At 33.3% G+C, this 17,938-nt stretch overlaps 2 protein-coding genes across 2 annotated transcripts in view; both read right to left on the bottom strand.

Annotated features, from left to right (window-relative positions):
• Positions 1-4,834: 4,834 nt before the first annotated feature.
• Positions 4,835-10,966, bottom strand: sel (canopy family protein seele). Its single transcript, XM_080173979.1, has 7 exons — positions 10,889-10,966; positions 10,460-10,545; positions 9,862-9,933; positions 9,120-9,235; positions 7,464-7,554; positions 6,498-6,589; positions 4,835-6,033 (listed from the first exon to the last, which is right to left on the bottom strand). The coding sequence occupies exons 1-7, from the start codon at positions 10,962-10,964 to the stop codon at positions 5,967-5,969; spliced, it is 600 nt and encodes a 199-aa protein (XP_080030105.1). The 5' UTR covers positions 10,965-10,966; the 3' UTR covers positions 4,835-5,966.
• The window catches only part of CaBP1 (Protein disulfide-isomerase A6 homolog CaBP1), a 31,538-nt gene continuing 24,563 nt past the window's right edge, over positions 10,964-17,938 (bottom strand). Inside the window, exons 3-13 of the mRNA XM_080173966.1 lie at positions 17,739-17,855; positions 17,357-17,489; positions 17,010-17,185; positions 16,560-16,647; positions 15,825-15,957; positions 15,445-15,508; positions 15,003-15,098; positions 14,136-14,296; positions 12,775-12,910; positions 11,955-12,432; positions 10,964-11,458 (exon numbers count right to left, since the gene is read on the bottom strand). Coding sequence (XP_080030092.1) covers positions 12,340-12,432; positions 12,775-12,910; positions 14,136-14,296; positions 15,003-15,098; positions 15,445-15,508; positions 15,825-15,957; positions 16,560-16,647; positions 17,010-17,185; positions 17,357-17,489; positions 17,739-17,855 — 1,197 coding nt within the window. The 3' untranslated portion in view covers positions 10,964-11,458; positions 11,955-12,339. The remainder of the gene's footprint in view (positions 11,459-11,954; positions 12,433-12,774; positions 12,911-14,135; positions 14,297-15,002; positions 15,099-15,444; positions 15,509-15,824; positions 15,958-16,559; positions 16,648-17,009; positions 17,186-17,356; positions 17,490-17,738; positions 17,856-17,938) is intronic.

The following is a 17,938-nucleotide window of genomic DNA, read 5'->3' as shown; positions in this document are numbered from 1 at the left end:
TACTCCTGCAAAGTAAAACGTGGCAGATTTAGAGATGTCAAAATTCTTGTAAAATCGTGAAAATTTCTCGGTTCTCGACGTTAAAGACCCATATGGAACTTAAAAACTCATTTTAGACTATGGATTGCGCTGACAACCCTAGCTGAATCTTCATGCCATTTCCAAAAAGGTATAGAACGTCGTTCTAGCTCAACTGTGGTCCAAATAAAGGCCTCCGTGTCAAAGGGTAGCTTGAAAGTTGGGTGAATTTGGATCCTGCGGTTACTCACAATCCTAAGGAAATGTGACCTCCCAGCAGCCCGATCTTAATTCAATGGACTTTTGGACCTGGAGCTACTTTGAAGCATGCACCAATAGACGTGCTCATACCACAAAGACCTCCCTCATTGCCACCATCAATGAGAACTTCGCCAGCTTGGACAGGTACATTTTGACCTGGGACTGCCGGCGGTTGAGGAGGCGGGTAGAGGCGGTGATTGATGCTGGCGGCGATTTTATTCAATGATCTAACAGTTATATACCTAGTTTGCTTCCCAGTTTTTAAAATTTAATAAAATCTTTAAAATTGACGAATTTATGTTAATTTGTTTACAATTTAGAAAAAGTCCGGTTTTATGTGGCGCACCCTGTAGATTATGGGACTGTAACAACTTTAGAGACATAACGTGAAAAAAGCTATCAATGATATTTAAATTGCAAATAAAATATGAATAATATAAAATGATTGTTAGTAAAAAGTGCGGGCTGAAATACATTTATTTATTGTTATTACCCTCATTTTTAATAGCGAAGCTTTTCTACAATTAGGGTCGGTCCGTCCGTCTGGAACGGATAGCTTTTCCCCCGTTAATTTAGGCATATTAGTATTGTCCTATCGATTTCAAACTTTACATGGTGATTTCTGTAGTAGATAGGCATGGTTTAGAAAGCGTAGCAACTCTATAATCGTTACCAGAAAGTCCATACGTCCATTTAAAACATGTTGTTTATTTTTTTACTTTTTTAACAACAAATTTTAGTGTGTTACAAGTAGCCGATTGATCTGATTTCTGGAATACTGATTTATATGACAACAAAATACACTAATATAAGCAAAGCATCTCTGTAATCAAGTCCTAAAAATGTAAGCATGTCCTTAAGCATTGACCTGTATTTAAGCAGTTTTGCAACAAATTTACAATTTTGTTTATAATTGTACATTTATATTCTGATTATTCAGTTTTGATACTCTACAAGTGTTAATGTTTGTTTGTCTTACCGTTTCCGAGCTTCGCTTTTATGGATGTTGTCATCCTTGTTTATGTAATTTCTGTATACAACAAGGTCAATTATAAAAGCTAGTAGCGCAACATAGAAGGGACTGACAAAGTTAATTATAAAATAGCTTGGCTACTAAAATTGAAGGGTTTCTGTCATTCTACATATATAAAAATGTGTGTTCTTCTTAAGAAAGGACAAAAGTACCTTTATGATGAAAAAGATTAATAAGAGTTGACTTTTAAATATTAGGATATAAAAATCATATGCAGAACTTCCATTTTATTTTAAGTACCCAAGGACATACAAACCCTAAATATAGAGTATATAGCTAAGCATAAAGTTAAGATATTACATACTACCGATGAATCTAAAGGGATAAAACAATGGCTGATAAATTAACGTGATAATGATGATACACAAAGTTACCCCTTCTGTAGAATACGATTAGTGGTTTAAACTTAATTTAATGAACCAACTAATTTAAAAGTCTCCAAAGTTGTTAACCAAACAAATAAGAAAACAATATTATAAAACTTTGGGGATTAGTGTAATTAAAACAGCCTAATGTCCCCTATCTCCGTGGTTTTACTGTTAGAAACTGTCATAATATATTTATTATCAAATTTCTTTTTAGATAGATTAATTTTATGGAATATTTAATCTTGGTCATAGTGTCGACTAAAAAATCGTACAAATGAAGTCTTTTTAAAACCGAAGCTTTTCTATAATTATGGTAGGTCCGTCCGTACGTAACTGATAGCTCTTTTCGTTAATTTAGGCATGTTTGAATTGTCCTATCGATATCAAACTTTGCATGATGATTCCTATAGGAGTTAGGAACGAGTTAGAAAGCAAAACAACTCTATAATCGTAACCAGAAAGTCCGTACGTCCATTTTAAACATGTTGATTTTTAACATCAAATTTTTATGTGATCTAACTATCCGATTGATCTGATTTTTTATATGTTAATTCCTGGGACAACAAAGTATAATGCTATAAGCGAAGCAACTCTATAATCAAATCCTAAAGATGTAAGTATGTCCATAAACATATCCTGTATCAAGAAGTTTTTCAACGAATTTATTTACAATTTTGCTTTGACTCTATTACATTTATATTCTGATTATTAAGTTCTGACACTTTATAAGTGTTAATGGCCTTTTGTCCTACAGTTTCAGTGCATCGCTTTTATGGATGTTGTCATCCTTGTTTCATTAAAATTTGTATCCTATCTATATACCTATTCAAACATGTATTTATCTAACCCCATGTTTAAAAAGAATGTTAATGAAATATAATTAAGTTTTTATCTAAGACTGATTTCTATAAGATAAGGGTTTTACACTAATTAATTTTTAGTGGCGAATATTCTTTTCCAAGTCTAGTATGTGGTTTGTCAGTATGTCTTGTATCAAACATATACAACAACAACATTTTCAGCTTCGCACCTAGCTTCAGGGGAAGTTAAATTTAGAATCCTAAAATCTGCTACGCTACACCAAAAAAAACAAGAAAATGCAAAAAACTTAGTCTTCTTTTGTTTAGATCTAATTAAATCCAGGAAGGGAGGGGAAATTGGGCTCTTTATAAAAACAAGTCCCCAACGTTTTATAATAACGTTTTTTATTTGTTAGCTTAACAATTTTGGGGAATTTATTGAATTTTAGATGGTTCTTTAAGTTGAGTGTCCAAACGTTTCTACTACTAATTGTAAGTTATAGAAGGGAAATATATTTATATCATCATTGGGGTTGTACATCAATTAATCGACCATTGTCTTATCCTTTAGATCCCTGAATTAAATCTTGGTGTTCAAACAAAACAAATTATAATTATAAATAACACAGATAGCAATTCGTGTGATGTGTTTTGATATAAATACATATCGTAAAGAATGAATGAATAAATTTTGACTGTTTATCACTTTATTGTTCTTTTCTGTTAACATTTTGTTACATTGATTTGTGGTAAAAAAAACTCTTGATAAAAATCTTGGTGAGAAAAAACCTTTTTAAAGAAAAAGTGTTCATACAATAACGTTTGGATATAGACAGCATTATTTTTAGTGAGAGTTTTATTGTTTGAATATTAAGATCTCAGTAACTGCTGAACTGGTTGGGTTCTCTATTTTAGGTAAGCTTCACATAGGTCCCGGTAGTGGTTTTGGGCTATTTCATTTTCATATTTAAGTCTTTGGATGGTTTAGAGCTATTTTCCAACAGCCCCTTTGAATGCTGAGACCTAGATGCCAGGGGCGCAGCCGCCAATGATAGCAGAGCATGACCGTTAATAATCAAGGATTTTTTAGCCAGGATAATAATGAATAAATTTATAATCCTCCCAATGATTATAAACAAAATATATTCCTTGTTTAGATTTAAATTATTATTTGCAAAGTTAATCAATACCAGTTTGGAACCAACCAATCATAATTCTAGAAAAGTACGCAAAGTTTTTAAGCCATCGAATAAGATAAGTGATGGCATTCCGTCGAATTTATGGGCCGGATTCGGATTCTTTAAGAATCCGCCAAAAAAAGTAGCGGATTTCTTGCGGATTTCGGATTCTTATTTTTGGCGGATTCCGGATTCGGATTATAGCAATATTTAAAAGGATTTTAAATTTTTTTAAAAATTAGGTGCTACATATGTCCTAAAAATCAATGTTCTTGGTGTTCTCTATAATTCACTTCCGAGAATCGAACCAGATTTTAAAAGATATTATATATAATGATGAAAATCTTTGCCTTCAAAGAGGAGGAGTTGAAAGAAAAAATTCAAGACGCTAATTTTAGCCTACCAAAGAAGAATCCGCTATTAAAAAACGGATTCCGGATTCCAAAATTGGCCAAAATTTGGGCGGATTCCGGATCCGGATTGCCATCCCTAAATAAGATAATGTGATTTTAAAACTTGGGGTATCAGTGTAAAAAATAAAAAAAGATGAATATTTACAATTACAATCAGGATTAAGTTTTTTTGTAGTTTTGTTAGAACACTAGGTAAGAAATCGTCCTGAAAAGATTTTATCGTGGATCTAATTTTGTTCATAATTATTCAAAATTATAATTAGGTTTTTGTGTAAAACACGGAGAAGGTTGAATTAATTAAATATAAAGACAAGCAGGCTCGGCAGCCACCTGTGACCTATTTCACTTGCTGACATTTTTAGTAAGGATTCCCTGTACCACTGAGCATCCAGTATATTCTTGGCCTGTCTAGCATGCTGTAAAAGACACAAATACTTTCCTATATAATGGTTTCATGCTTTAATAGTTATTTCTCGCATCCTATTATAAACAGCTTTCCGCGGATATAGAATGTACAATAAATTTTTTTTTACTAAAAGATTGTTTGTGGTCAAATTTTGATATGAGGAAACTGCCAAGCTGTAACCAACTACTATAAAAACAATAATATTTGGTAATCTCAGATAATTTTTTTCAATATTATGGGGGTCAACGCTTCGTAGTCAAGACGACCATTTTAAATGCTTCCCAAATATTATTTCAGATTTATTTTACTTGTTGGCTATACCTTTTTCCTGGAAACCTCAACAAAAAAATAAATATATTGATTTTTTATATAATTTTTATTAAAACTTAACAAAGTGCAAACAAACAATAATAATTAAAGGTACTGTAGAATTTTATGTTGAATTTAATTATAATAGAAATCCAATCAATTAAAAATGTAAATTTGAGACTTGAAAATAATACTTATTTTAATAAATAAACTTGTATAAAAATTAAGGGGATCACAGATATGTAAAAAGATTTTCTTTAAATATTGTTTAAGTGCATAATTTTAATTTAAAGTAAAAATGTTCAGTTCATATCTTAATGAAAAAGCATTACTAGGTGTACCTAGTTCTAGCTGGTACCTTCAAAGGTTCAAGAAATAAATGAGAAAAAAGAGATATCTGCATGAAGTGTATTTCAGAAAACTGATTTTAAGCATAAGTTACAAGTATACCATCAAACATAGATAATTTGGTATTAAAATTATAAGCAAACAATTAGACATCATTAAATTAGTCGTCGTGCTGTTTTTGTAAAAATAAGCCAGCTTTATAAATTGCATACCTAGGTATATAAAGAAAATGTGATTACAAATCTTGATATTATTAAAACTACCTGGTAGAAAATTTAACTTCTTTTAAAATGCCCTATAAATGAAGTTAAAACCATTGAAAAGGAAAAAATATGCAGTTCGCTGAATTTAAGTTTAAATGCATTTCATGCAAATACCCCTTTAATGAGATAAATATAAATACTTAAGTATTTGAGAACATTACATATTATGCAAATTATCAATTAAAATGGAAAACAAGAAATCATTGTATACGTGGCATATGAAGAAAATTAAGCTTTGGTGTTTTTATTTGCAAAGATCCTAAAAAACTGAATTAGAACTAAAATTATGTATGGAGTTGCTTTAATATAGTATAATGTGGAACTATAAAGAAACGGCGGCGGAACTACCGCTAATGCTACGCCCAATATTGTCGTCCTGATCCTGTTTTAAAGTCGTAGAACACATTACTTTAGGAGAAAAAAAACCCATTAGGTAGTGGAGAAGATATTTTTGCTTTGGTAACCCTTACCTACCCTGTAAAATAAGGCTAATTTTACTTCTTATGCCAAATACCTATTATTTATTTAAGATATATGTTGATTTATAATTATTACTATTAATATTGCTATCACAGTTCATCGTTTTCAAAATTGTATTCCTCTTGGGGTGGAGAGAGATCTTTACATAATCCAGTTCTGAAATATTAAAATATCATTAAGTTGCAACATTTCTCAAGCAGGTCCAACGGGGGTTACCAAATATAACCCTTATTTGGAAATTGGCACCTAACATTTTATTAATGTGGAGGAGGGGGCAGGGTGGGGAAAAACCCAGGGTTTTTTTTAAAAAGCCCAGCCCAACCCAACCCAAAAACCCTTAAAAACCCAGGGTTTTAAGGGTTTTTATGGGGGTTTTATTGGTTTTTAAAAAAAAAAACCTGGGTGGTTTTTTTGGGGTGGGTTTTTTGTATGCCCACCCTGGGAGGAGGGGGGGGGGGGGGGGGGGTAAATGCCACCCAAATTGATACCACTACTAACAAATGTGTCAGTTTTGAAGGTATGAACACCGACCGAACCCACGCACCCCTCCCCTCCACGAAAAAATATCTGAAAAACCCAAGTTAAATTTTACATTTCAAATGACAGAAAATAGAACTCACCTTTTACCACAAAGCTCGATATCAGGATTTTGAATTGATTTAGAGAATATCTTCATAATCTCGTCCTCTTGGTCTTCTACTATATTCTCACACTAAAAAAAGAACACAGACAATAAAAGATCAGTAGCGTAACAGACATACAGACATCATTTCAGTATAGGTATAATAGAATAAAAGAACATGTAGGCAGCAAAAAAAAATCATTCGTAAAAATGCCTGTGATGTGGATTGAGAATCATCAAAATATACCCAAAATTTCTAAATTAAATTCTTTGGGTGGTTTTAGGCTATTTTTCTAAAAATGTATTATAGTGTTTGTAATAACATGCTATGTGTCTAAAAAAAAATAATAAAGCCAGTAATACGAAGTAATATAATTTGGTTATCATAAAAAAGATAAACAAAAAAATTAAAAAAAGGAAAAAACACTGCAATTAAATTAAAGCATACAAAAATCACTTACATGAGATATCAGCTAGAAAATATATAATAAGTTAATTTTAACAATATCTTGGGTTTACTTTAAAAAAAATACTGTTTAGGTAATGTTTTTCTACTTTTCTATCTCAACATTTATTTGTTAGTAGAGGGGCTACTCTCTATCTAAGATATGTCTCACTGAAATCTAATGATTCAAAAAAGACAAAACCGTCTTGAGTACTTCAGTTCACCTCAAAAAAACCCTTAACTTTTTAAAATACGTGATTTCTATAGACACTGCGAAGAGTCTAAACGCATAGTTGACCCCCCCCCCCCCCTTATCACCAGCCCTTACTAAATCTAAAATAACAATCAATTTTTTTTTCTCCAGTATGGCCATTATTTTTCATTTTAATATTCGCAGAAAGCTGTCTGCAATACAATGCGCAAATAACTATTTATGTGTCAGTTGTACACTTTCGGATATGGTAGGTATTATCTGATAAATATCTTTTTCATCAATGTAAATAAAATGTGTCTACTTACATAGAACTTTAATCTTGTATTTAAATCATCATCAGGCACCATATCAACCTCTCCCATCTTAGGATTCATATTTCCTTCAGGAGTTGTTATTCTAAAACAAGGAAGAAAACATAAATAAATAGCATAGCTGGTTTTGTAAGATGGGAAGTTTTAGATTAATTACGGATACTCAAGGGTCACGTTCATGATATCCAGCAGGGATCTAAAGGGATAAGACAATGGACGATAAATTGATGTACATTTCCATGTTAATACACAAAATTTCCCCTTCTGCAATTACAATTTGTGGTTGAAACGTTTGGAAACACAACTTAAAATCCATCAAAAGTCCACAAAGTTGTAAAGCAAACAGGGTGGGCAAACAAAAAACCCACCCAAAAAAACCCACCCAGGGTTTTTTTAAAAACCCATTAAAAAAACCCAAGGTTTTTTGGGTTTTTGAAAAAACATTGAAATTTCACGTTAAAATTTACAAATTAAACCTCTATTTACTCAAAGACTAGGATCTAATAACATTTTAAAGCAAATTTTACCTAAAAAACATAAAAAAATATGAAGTAATTATAAAAATGATGCTCTACTTATTGTTCAAATGTTTATGAAATTACTTTCTCTCAAAACTTAATTTCAGAAAACGCTTTGCTACTAAATTGATGATATATAAATTGTGTAAATTACATAATCATAATTGATTTTTTAAACTAAAACATAACAATTTATGAAAGAAAATAGTTACAGTGGCGTGCAGAGGGTTTTATTAAGGGGATGTAAAAAGGAAAAGATAATTTCTGGGAGGGGGGAGGGGGTGTTGACAGCTTAAGAATAGAGGAGTAGGTTCCATGTTTTGAAGCTTTTAACCTAATAAGGGTTTATAATTGATCGGAATGCCAGCTTTCTTCATTATCTATCTTGTTTATTGTGAAATCTTGCTTACCTTTTACCTACAACAACATAAACATTAATATTTCATCAATATATCAAATGTATTTGACTCCTAAATGAAAAAAACCCAATAAAACCCTAAAAAACCCATAAAAACCCAGGGTTTTAAGGGTTTTTACGGGTTGGGTTGGGCTTTTTAAAAAAACCCTGGGTTTTTCCCCACCCTGAAAGCAAACAAATAAAATTATAAATTTTGGGATCTAGTGTATTAGCCTACTTCATTACGAATTAGGCCAAAACACTAAGAAACTATGGCTAATCAATCAATCAATGAAGCATAGCTAAATTCTAAAATATACAATATTGAGACAAACATGAAGTCGGACAAATTAAGTGTATTGCAGAGTAGATACTCAAAGACGAAGGGAGGGGACACTGGACTGTTTATTACTCTAGTTCAAATCTCTTTAGTTTCTTATTTGTTGGCTTAATAACTTTGGGGTAGAGGTAAGTTTGTGTATCATGATTAAGGATTTACATCAATTTATCGACCATTGTCTTTTTACTTAAGATCCCTTGGGAAACCTGCATTGAAAATTTCAAATGAAAAATGTAAGCTTAAAATATCATTCTCAATTTAAGTTTAATCATAAAGAGTTATTTACAGCATCCTTATGAGAGAACTAATAAAATTTTGATCGACAATATTTCATTTATTCCCTCCAATTATTGTATTCATAATTTGACCTCTTACAGCGCTGAAGATTATCTTACCTAATAATTGTAGGTTTACCACTAGCTTTATATTTAGCTTGAGCATAATCTTCAAAATTCTTACAAACATTTTCAACAACCTCCATCAGATGGCCTTCTGATCTGGCATAAGGTACCTAAAAATAATAAGACTGTTGAAACAGGAATCTATGTTCAGAGTAGAACTAGCAGCTACTAGGGGCCCTATGAGAGGGGGAAGGGGGGGGGGGGGGGGGCGAGCCCTCCAATTTTGATTTTAGTCTCAAAATAAAAAAAAATATTTTTTTTTTTTTGGGGGGGGAGGTATGCAATGTTTCGGTTCAGCGGTGAACGAGATCTTAATCTACAGACACATAGACAAAACACTCACTCCGATCAAAGGCAGAATTTTGAAATTAACAATATCAAAGTCTGAATGACAAAAAACGACAGGGTTAATTCTTCGGTTGAAAACAACTTAAGGTAAGCCAACAATAGATCACAAAATCCCAACTATTACAGCTAGACAATCCCATTAAACCCATTAATCGCACGCCCTTTGTCTGTAAGTCCTATGGTCTGCATGGTAATGAGTTGCTCCTGTTTTGGGCAAATTGCATCCACCCTAATCTTGATAATATCACGCATCTGACATAGCAGAATTATTTACAACTTTGAAGGTCTTTAGTTTCAACGCGGTTTAGGCCGAGATTCGAACCTATGGTCTCTCCATTGACATGCTGAAGTGCTATGATAGCTACAGACGCGTATCATTAGTTCTTACCACAACTCTGTTTTGAGTTCCATCTCCATTAAGTCTGAAGGTTCCAGTCTCAACTTTCTTCTTTGGATCAACCTTAACAACACAGGTAATTAAATTCAATCGTCAATAAGATTCATAGAGATAATGCTGCGTACATGCCAACCCAACAATTCAATTAACTTTAAAAATATTTGAAGTTTTGTGATTTTAGTTTTTTATGGTGCGGGAGAAAGTTGTCTCAAAAGTAATTACGACCTGTTTTCTGTCCCCTAACTACTGTTTTATTTATTGTATTTGTTTCAGTTAGTTATACAATACATGTTCCTGGTATATACTAAGTCTACAACAAAGCTTTTTACGCTGTTTAATTATTAATCTTGCCCAAATTGATTGGAATCCCAAATAAGGGGAAAATTTAAATTTAAACTTAAATTCATTAAATCCTCGGATAAATCAAAAGAGAACATTATGCAGATTCCATAAATCTTTTGAATATAGTAAAAACTTATAAAGTATACCTAAACCATTTATTTTATCAATTTTCTATGCTATATTATTAACGTATTTCTATGCTATATTATTAACGTAATTAAATAGATTTTAAATACAAAATGTTTACCTTATCAATGGCAAAGTTTATTTCTTCTACTAGAGACTGGCAGACCAAACATTTCAGTGTCTCAGAATTAAATATTTCTTTAGCTCCTAAAAAAATAAACATTATTTACAACAAAAATTATTTAATTGTTTAGGTAAAAACTGAAACCCGCCAAATATTTTTTTTTAAATATAAAGAGAGGGGAGTGTTTTCGTTCATTTGTTACTTTAGTCTAACATTGTTAGATTTGTTTTATATTAGAAAAAGGCCCCGTTGTATTATCACCCCCCCCCCCCCGTCCAACCATATCAAATTCAATTCATTTAAAAACTTATTTGTTAATATTAAAGATCATAGATTACCAATTTACCATGCTCATTGCTCATCTTATATTACTTTACATTACCCTAAATCCTTGAACCAATAATTCTAGTAGGTACAACTGCTTACCTTTCTTAGATTTCTTCTTAGCCTCGGCGTCAGCTAATAAAAGGCAGCCAACCACAAAGACCCATGCTATATTCATCTGAAATTATATAAACAAACATTTTTTAATTAATACTTAACATTTGAGAACTTTTCGTGCAACTATTGTATTAATCTATGAAAAACAGAAAAGAAGGCTTTGAAAATGGAAAAAATGCTTTTAGGTGTGAACAAAATATTGTACAATAGATACCTAATAAATTACCTAGTTTAATTATTAAAAACCCTTTTTCTGTCTTCAAGATTACATACATAGTATATAATGATTAATAGTAATTTAATTATGCTTATTTTAAAAGCACTGGTTTAATTAAAATTCAATTTCACACAATAGTTTACAATTATAAATAGTAAATTAGAAACACACTAGGAAAACAAAAGATTAAAGTAAGTACATCACAAGTAGGGAAGATTTTTGTGGAATTTTTTTATGGATTTTTATATATCATATCACAAATAACATTTAAGGGAAGCTTTGAAAATAATTCAAGGAAAAAAACATTTGAGCAGTCTTATTTCTGTTTCAATTAAAAACTATGAAATTTTATTTTTGAAACCAAAACTAAAAGTCAAAGGAACTCAACTAAAAAAAGAGTTACAGGTCTGAGATTTTGCATGGCAGTTGCTTTATAGGGTTACAATATGGAACAGTGAAGAAACGGCGGTGCAACCGCCGAAAACCGCCGAGAAATTGCAAAAAAAAATTCGGCGGGAAACGGCGGTTTTCGGCGGTTGCGCCGCCGTTTCTTCACAGTTCCATATTTTACCCCTATAAAGCAACTGCCATGCAAAATCTCAGACCTGTAACTCTTTTTTTAGTCGAGTTCCTTTGTTGTCTTTTAGTTTTGGTTTCAAAAAGTGGCACATCCGCCTCCCCCCTTTGTTATGAAAGATTCTAAAAATCGTTAATTTGTGCATTTCAAAACAACAAAATCAATATCACACTTTTAGAGGTTTAAATTAAGATTTTAAAATTTGTTTGAAATTATTAAAATCAGAAAGAATAAAATGGCATTTAACACTATAAAACCTCTAAAAGTTCCAATTTAAATATCACACATTTTTGAGAGACAGACAATAGATCAGAAGAATTCACTTAATTAAAGCTTTAAAAATCCCTAAAAAGTTTTTTATTAAAGTTAAAAGTTAGCATAAATTTGTTTGATTAATAAAGCCTTTTTTTGTTTTAAAATGCATTTAGTTGGTTAGTCCTTTGAAATTATCACTAATTTTTACTCGACCATTTCACAACCCAACTTTACCCAGTCAATGACCGCTAATGACCGGACAATGACCATTAGTTATCAGTCATAAATGTTATAGATGGTCACTATTTTGTGTAGCTTGCCATAATCAATTGGGTCATTATGGCAGCTAATAGCCAATGACCGTATGATGACCGACCCGTGACCGCTCTACAATTCATCCTTGTCGTCCAGATCAACATCACTGAGATCAATGTCCTCCTCAACGGGCATTTCACCGTCCTTACCATCCCAGGCATCAACCTAGAACAATTACAGTAGTCAGAAATCTCCATTTCTCCTTTATTAAGAGTTTTTCTTGAGAACTTAAAACATATATTTAAATGAATTTTTAATTAAGGAAATAAAAAAAAATATAAAGTTCACTTCATGAAAAGAAAAACTGTTAATTATAATTTAAAAAAAAAATTTACTTTTAGCCTGGCCGCAAAGTTACAAGACAATTATTTCAAGAATCAAACATACAAAAAGCATTATTTTTCAACAAGAATTTAAAAACTAAGAAAAAAAGTACGTTTAATGAGGTTGCTGCGGCTTAAAAACTTTGATTTATCTGCATTTTCTATCATTTAGTACATTACATACCTTATTAATGGTGGGCATCTTGGCTCCACGTACAGAGTTGGTGCGACCTTTACCGTAGCTAAGCTCCCTCAAGAATTCATTTATTCCATCATATCCAAAGCTACCAGTCAGGATGGAATATTTCATCTTCTTTTGACTAAAAATTGAATATTCTATATTATAATGCAGTAAGTTTTTTTGTATTAAGATGAAGATTTCTAAAAATACTTGTCTAAATTGATTGTAAATAGAGGAAAATTTAATTTACTTTTCCCTATACTCCATTAATCAAGCAAAATAAAGGTAGACAATTTGTAATGGCCTAATTAGCTTCGTCCAACAACTGAACTTATTAGAGAAATAATATTTTGTACATACAGCTAAGTTTTGGGGGCCGGGCTGTTTTGGTAAGTACCAATGAAGCCCACAAAATAAACTTAACCCTTACAGATCGGGCCCCTATTCCCACCTTAATAGATCGGGGGGGGGGGGGGGGGGGGTCATATTGACCCCCCCTCTATCTCGGCTTCTGTTACAGATAAAGACGTAAAATTTTTTTCTGGTGGTTCATGTGTATTTTTAGAGAAAATTACTTTTTCTAGTCATAGCGGTCAGGCCGCTCCTTAGCCGCTTTTTAGCGGCCAGCCGCTAAATTTTAAAACAGCTGTAGAGCGGCCAATTTTGCAGCTAGGATGACCAAATTTTAGGACAAACTTTTATTTTTCATAACAAAAAAATTAACGGAAACCGCCATTTTCGGCGGTAAAACGGCGGTTGGCGGCGCCAATTAATATTTTTATCTGTTTATTATTGCTCAAGGATTTACCAAAAAAAATTTATAGGTCTCTAGCTGTAATAGAAGCCACGATATTCATGATATATGTCTGTAGTAAAAGCCGGACAAAAATCGGTCATAAAGTCGGTCAGGGTGCGGTCAAACGGCCATAACACCACTTTTCTCATAAGGTCATTGATATCTCAGTATTCACCAAAAAAAATTTAGGTTTCTACCTTATATACAAAGTCATAATGTAGAAATTAAGATTTATTTAGAATTTTTTTTAAATTTTGGTGCTACCCAACCGACTTTGACCGGACACCACGACCGACACAGACCAGATATCCTAATAAAATCAACTCTTGCCGACGTATAATTACTAAACTTAAAAAGTCATGAAGTCACAACTCTCTATCATACCTACAAAAAAAATGACATTGAAAAAATAGAGGGGGGGGGGTCAATATGACCCCCCCCCCCCCGATCTGTAAGGGTTAAATAACGAAATATTTAAAATTTGATTTAGTTCTTAGTTATTTTTATACCTATACCCGCGACCAAGTAACGATAGAGAAATGTTATTACAAATTACAAATAAACACACCTAATAACAGCCAAGGCGGGATAGCCAAAGCCGCCGACATCAACGGCCGCCTCGAGTTCTGGCTGAGCCATGGCCTCGCTCCAGAGCCAGCCCCATTGCTTCTTCTTGTACTTGTCACCAAGCTTGGTCAGGTCGTCAATGAAAGAGTTACGACAACTTGACTAAAATAAAACATTTAAAAGCTTAATTATATTAGGGCTTTCAATCCATTAAAAAGGAGACTTGTAATCATCCAATAAAAGACTTCCCCGAAAACATTAATCAATTGGAGGATATTTTTTGCTTTATTAAAAAAACACTCTAAAATACAGATTTAGGACTAAGGCAAGGCCCTTAACTCATCATGAGTTGGTTGAGCTCTCTGGTCGAAATATGGTTTTATAGACCGCGGATACGAAAATGAAAACAGATTAATTCTGTTTTACAAGACTCTAAGGGATCACAGAATGTCCACGCCAATGAAACGTGGTTTAATCTTTTATAAATACTAGCGGCTACGCCCCCAGAAGACTCTAGGGGTACTTAAGGTGGGAGGGGGAAAAGTCGACCTCATCCCATTTTATATTGAGTTTTAAAAGAGTAAAAAAAATATTTTTTTTTGGAGGGGTGGGGGCGAAGACACCCTTCCCAAAAATAGTTTTAAACCTTCCCAGTACCTATAAGAAGCTTCACTGTAAAGGAGAACAATATCGGTTCAATGGTTAGCGAGATCCTTCGGGACAGACAAAAAATGCTTACTACTTTATATAGGATAAAATCCTTACTACGGCACTCATTAAAAATCCGTGACATTATTAAACTTTAACAATTTCGTGATTTCTTTAAAATAAGAACAAGAACAAAGGTTCATCAATGAGCGAAGCTTACCTGACAGTCAAGAATATGTGGCAGGAAAGCAATGACACACAAAGGATGTTCTCCACAAGCATCGCTAACAGTCTTCTCACTCAGAATTTGTTTCACCTAAAAATATAGAAAACCTATGTAAAAAAATAGTCAGATTTTTATAAATGCTAATAAGATGTTGGTTTTTGTGTATGTCCTATAAAAAATTTACCTTCATAAAAATCAAGATTGACATTTATTGGACAGTTCGTTCATCCAGTATGAGGGGAGGGGATTGGGTGAAGGGGGGGTGGGTGTGGAAGGGAGGAATCATTATTTTAGCAAGCTGCAAGTTTAAGGGTTAGGATACCGCAGATACAGTCCCCCCCCCCCCCCCCCTCGAAATAAATAAAAAATCAAATTTAGATGAGGGGGGATTTATTGCTCGATAGGCACTTTGAGAGTGCGAACACACAATGTTTACCTCAGGTGGTGCAATATTCTCAGCAGCCTTCTCCTCCGCCCAAGCTACAATATCATCAGCATTTCTATACAAAAAAAATTAATGAGACATTTTCATCATTTAAGAAAGTAGAATAATAACTAACTTGTCAATTTCCAATAATCTTTATATAAATAAAAGTAACACGATGTTTATCCGTGGACCGTCTCTGTGTTAAGAGAAGGATCTAGCCAACCACATAACTAATATGGTTTTAATTTGCTTCTAAGCTTCTTTTAGGTCCAGGAAGGTTTAAAACTATTTTGAGAATGGTACCTCCAACGTCCCAAGAGAGAAAGCCTAAAGTCTACCCCCCCCCCCCCCGAATTCGTAAAAATGTAAATTGATTAAATAATTCCTACCTTCCTCCCTCATAGTCCTCTGGCTCTGTGCTGCCAGGAGCAAAATATTTGATGGTGGGATATCCACGGATTCCGTAGTCGCTGGCAATGGATCCATGGACAGTTGCATCCAGAGCTCCAAGGTTCATCTTTCCTGCGAAAGTGGCAAGAGTTCATAATGGATATAATAGACTTATTTATATACATCTACACATGTTTCAATGGATGTAGATGAATATACGTAATATTATGACAGGAAAAAAATTGTCGTCAATTGCAATTTCCCCTCGCTTTTATTGGTCGGGCCGTTTGTCCAGTAGGACGGGAGGGGATGGGGTACAGGAGGTGGTTGGGGGAGATTGTTATTTTAGCCCGCTTTTGTTGAAATTATATCTAAAAGACTCATTAAAAACTGTTTCACTAAATTTTCTCTAAAAGTGCCTAAGGATGAAGCAAACAAAAGTATTACCTAATGGTTCAACAGTTTTTAAAATCCCCTTCCCCCTATGCCCATAACCTAAGGGGTTTTAAACAAGGAGTTAAACATGAACACAACATACATAGAGAAGTGCTCATTAAAAAAATAGTTGGCAAACAAAACAACAAGAACCAAAGTTAACAATCACAAAAGTTCTGCTTTTTGTAGAAAGTAAATGTTAAAATAATAAGATATCCAACCAAAACAGTATCCGGCCCAACCCTAAAAAAAAGGCTTATTTCTGACGTTTCGTCACCTTTTATGTTGATTTTATTTACCTTTTAATCTGGAGGCAGCATCAGCCCAAGGACCAGCCAAGCTCTTGCAGTGTCCACACCAAGGAGCATAGAATTCAACCAACCATCCCTAACAAAATTATTGGTATGGTAACACTAACATGCTTTATGTTTTATTCACAATTATATTTTCAAATATATCCTAATATATAGGTACCTTAAGTAGTAAATTTTTTTCTTCTAAAGCTTAAGATTTCGAACTACTGAACCAAATGAAGTTTTTATTTTAGGAACGGTCCTGAGGTGATTTTAGGCTATTTTATTTTTGGATCTAATACTTTTTGGAGAGTTTTAGGCTATATTTCTGCCCCATCCCTACCCTTCTAATACAATGCCCTTGGATGCTAAAGGCGGAGCCGCTAGTTGAACACACAAGGGGCAATATTGAAACCAATTTAAACAAACTCATTTTCACTATAAAAATGTTTATACCTTATCGCTATCAAAGACCTTCTTCTTAAAGTTAGACTCTGTAAGCTCTACAACATCCTTGCCTTCACCAGGGCCAGCATTAGCGTTGCTGCTGGAACCGCCGCCACCGCTAGACTTGCCACCAAGCTGGGCTTGGGCAAGCTTCTTGGCGGCTGCCAAACCAGCATCCACCATTCCTACAAAAGAACAAATATTTTGACATAATATAATAAATAGGTTTTCTCTCGTGGTACTTCATAATAAAGTGTAACTAAACTAACAATGTATGAACCTTAAGATGTGTTAGGTTCAAATTCTTTAAAAATAAATACTTTTTAATAACCATAAATTTCTATTTAGATAATTACCTTGTGCAGTTCTCTGTCCATTGTAGTCTTCAGGCTTTTTCTTATTGGCTCCAAAAACTTTAATTGTTGGGAAACCTTGCACGCCAAATTGACCGCCAAGAGATCTGTGCTCATCAGCATTTACGGCACCAACCTAAAAACAGATAACTTTCAAATGGTTGAATCTTTGCAGGCTTTGTGTTTGACTGGTCCAAGAAAAGAATCCTCGTAACACCCCAATGTGTGAAACACAGACGGACTAAAATTTTTGGAGACCAGTGTTTTGGAGATACCAAAAGGGCCATGCTTACGACAATAAAGCATTAAAAAATTGAATAGGTTGAACGAAGAATTGAAAACAATACCTATGCCTTAGACTAGAATAAAAATAAAAACAACTTACATTTACTATGCCCTTTAAGGCCTTTGCAGCTTTCTTATATTCTGGGACTAAACTTTTACAGTGGCCGCACCAGGGGGCGTAAAACTCAACAATCCACACTCCATCTCCATTTGTAACCTAAAAATATACATATATTACTTGATTGTGTGTGAGGGTTTTATCTGGGATTGTGTGCGAATTTATGAGAGTGTAAGGGCCTT

The sequence above is a fragment of the Acartia tonsa genome, chromosome 10 (genome assembly GCF_053477335.1).
Source record: "Acartia tonsa isolate MP-2025a chromosome 10, ASM5347733v1, whole genome shotgun sequence".
NCBI lineage: Eukaryota > Metazoa > Arthropoda > Copepoda > Calanoida > Acartiidae > Acartia > Acartia tonsa.
Note: the sequence above shows the minus strand (reverse complement) of the source record. Positions and strands in the feature narration are given on the sequence as shown.

What these genes read in the sequence shown, in the direction of transcription:
- sel (XM_080173979.1), bottom strand. Translation starts at nt 10,964, where the DNA reads ATGAATATAGCATGGGTCTTTGTGGTTGGCTGCCTTTTATTAGCTGAC. An exon ending in GGTAAACCTACAATTATTAG is followed by an intron (nt 7,555 to 9,119) that starts GTAAGATAATCT and finishes TCCTTGTTTTAG; the next exon opens with AATAACAACTCCTGAAGGAA. An exon ending in ATCGAGCTTTGTGGTAAAAG is followed by an intron (nt 6,034 to 6,497) that starts GTGAGTTCTATT and finishes TTAATATTTCAG; the next exon opens with AACTGGATTATGTAAAGATC.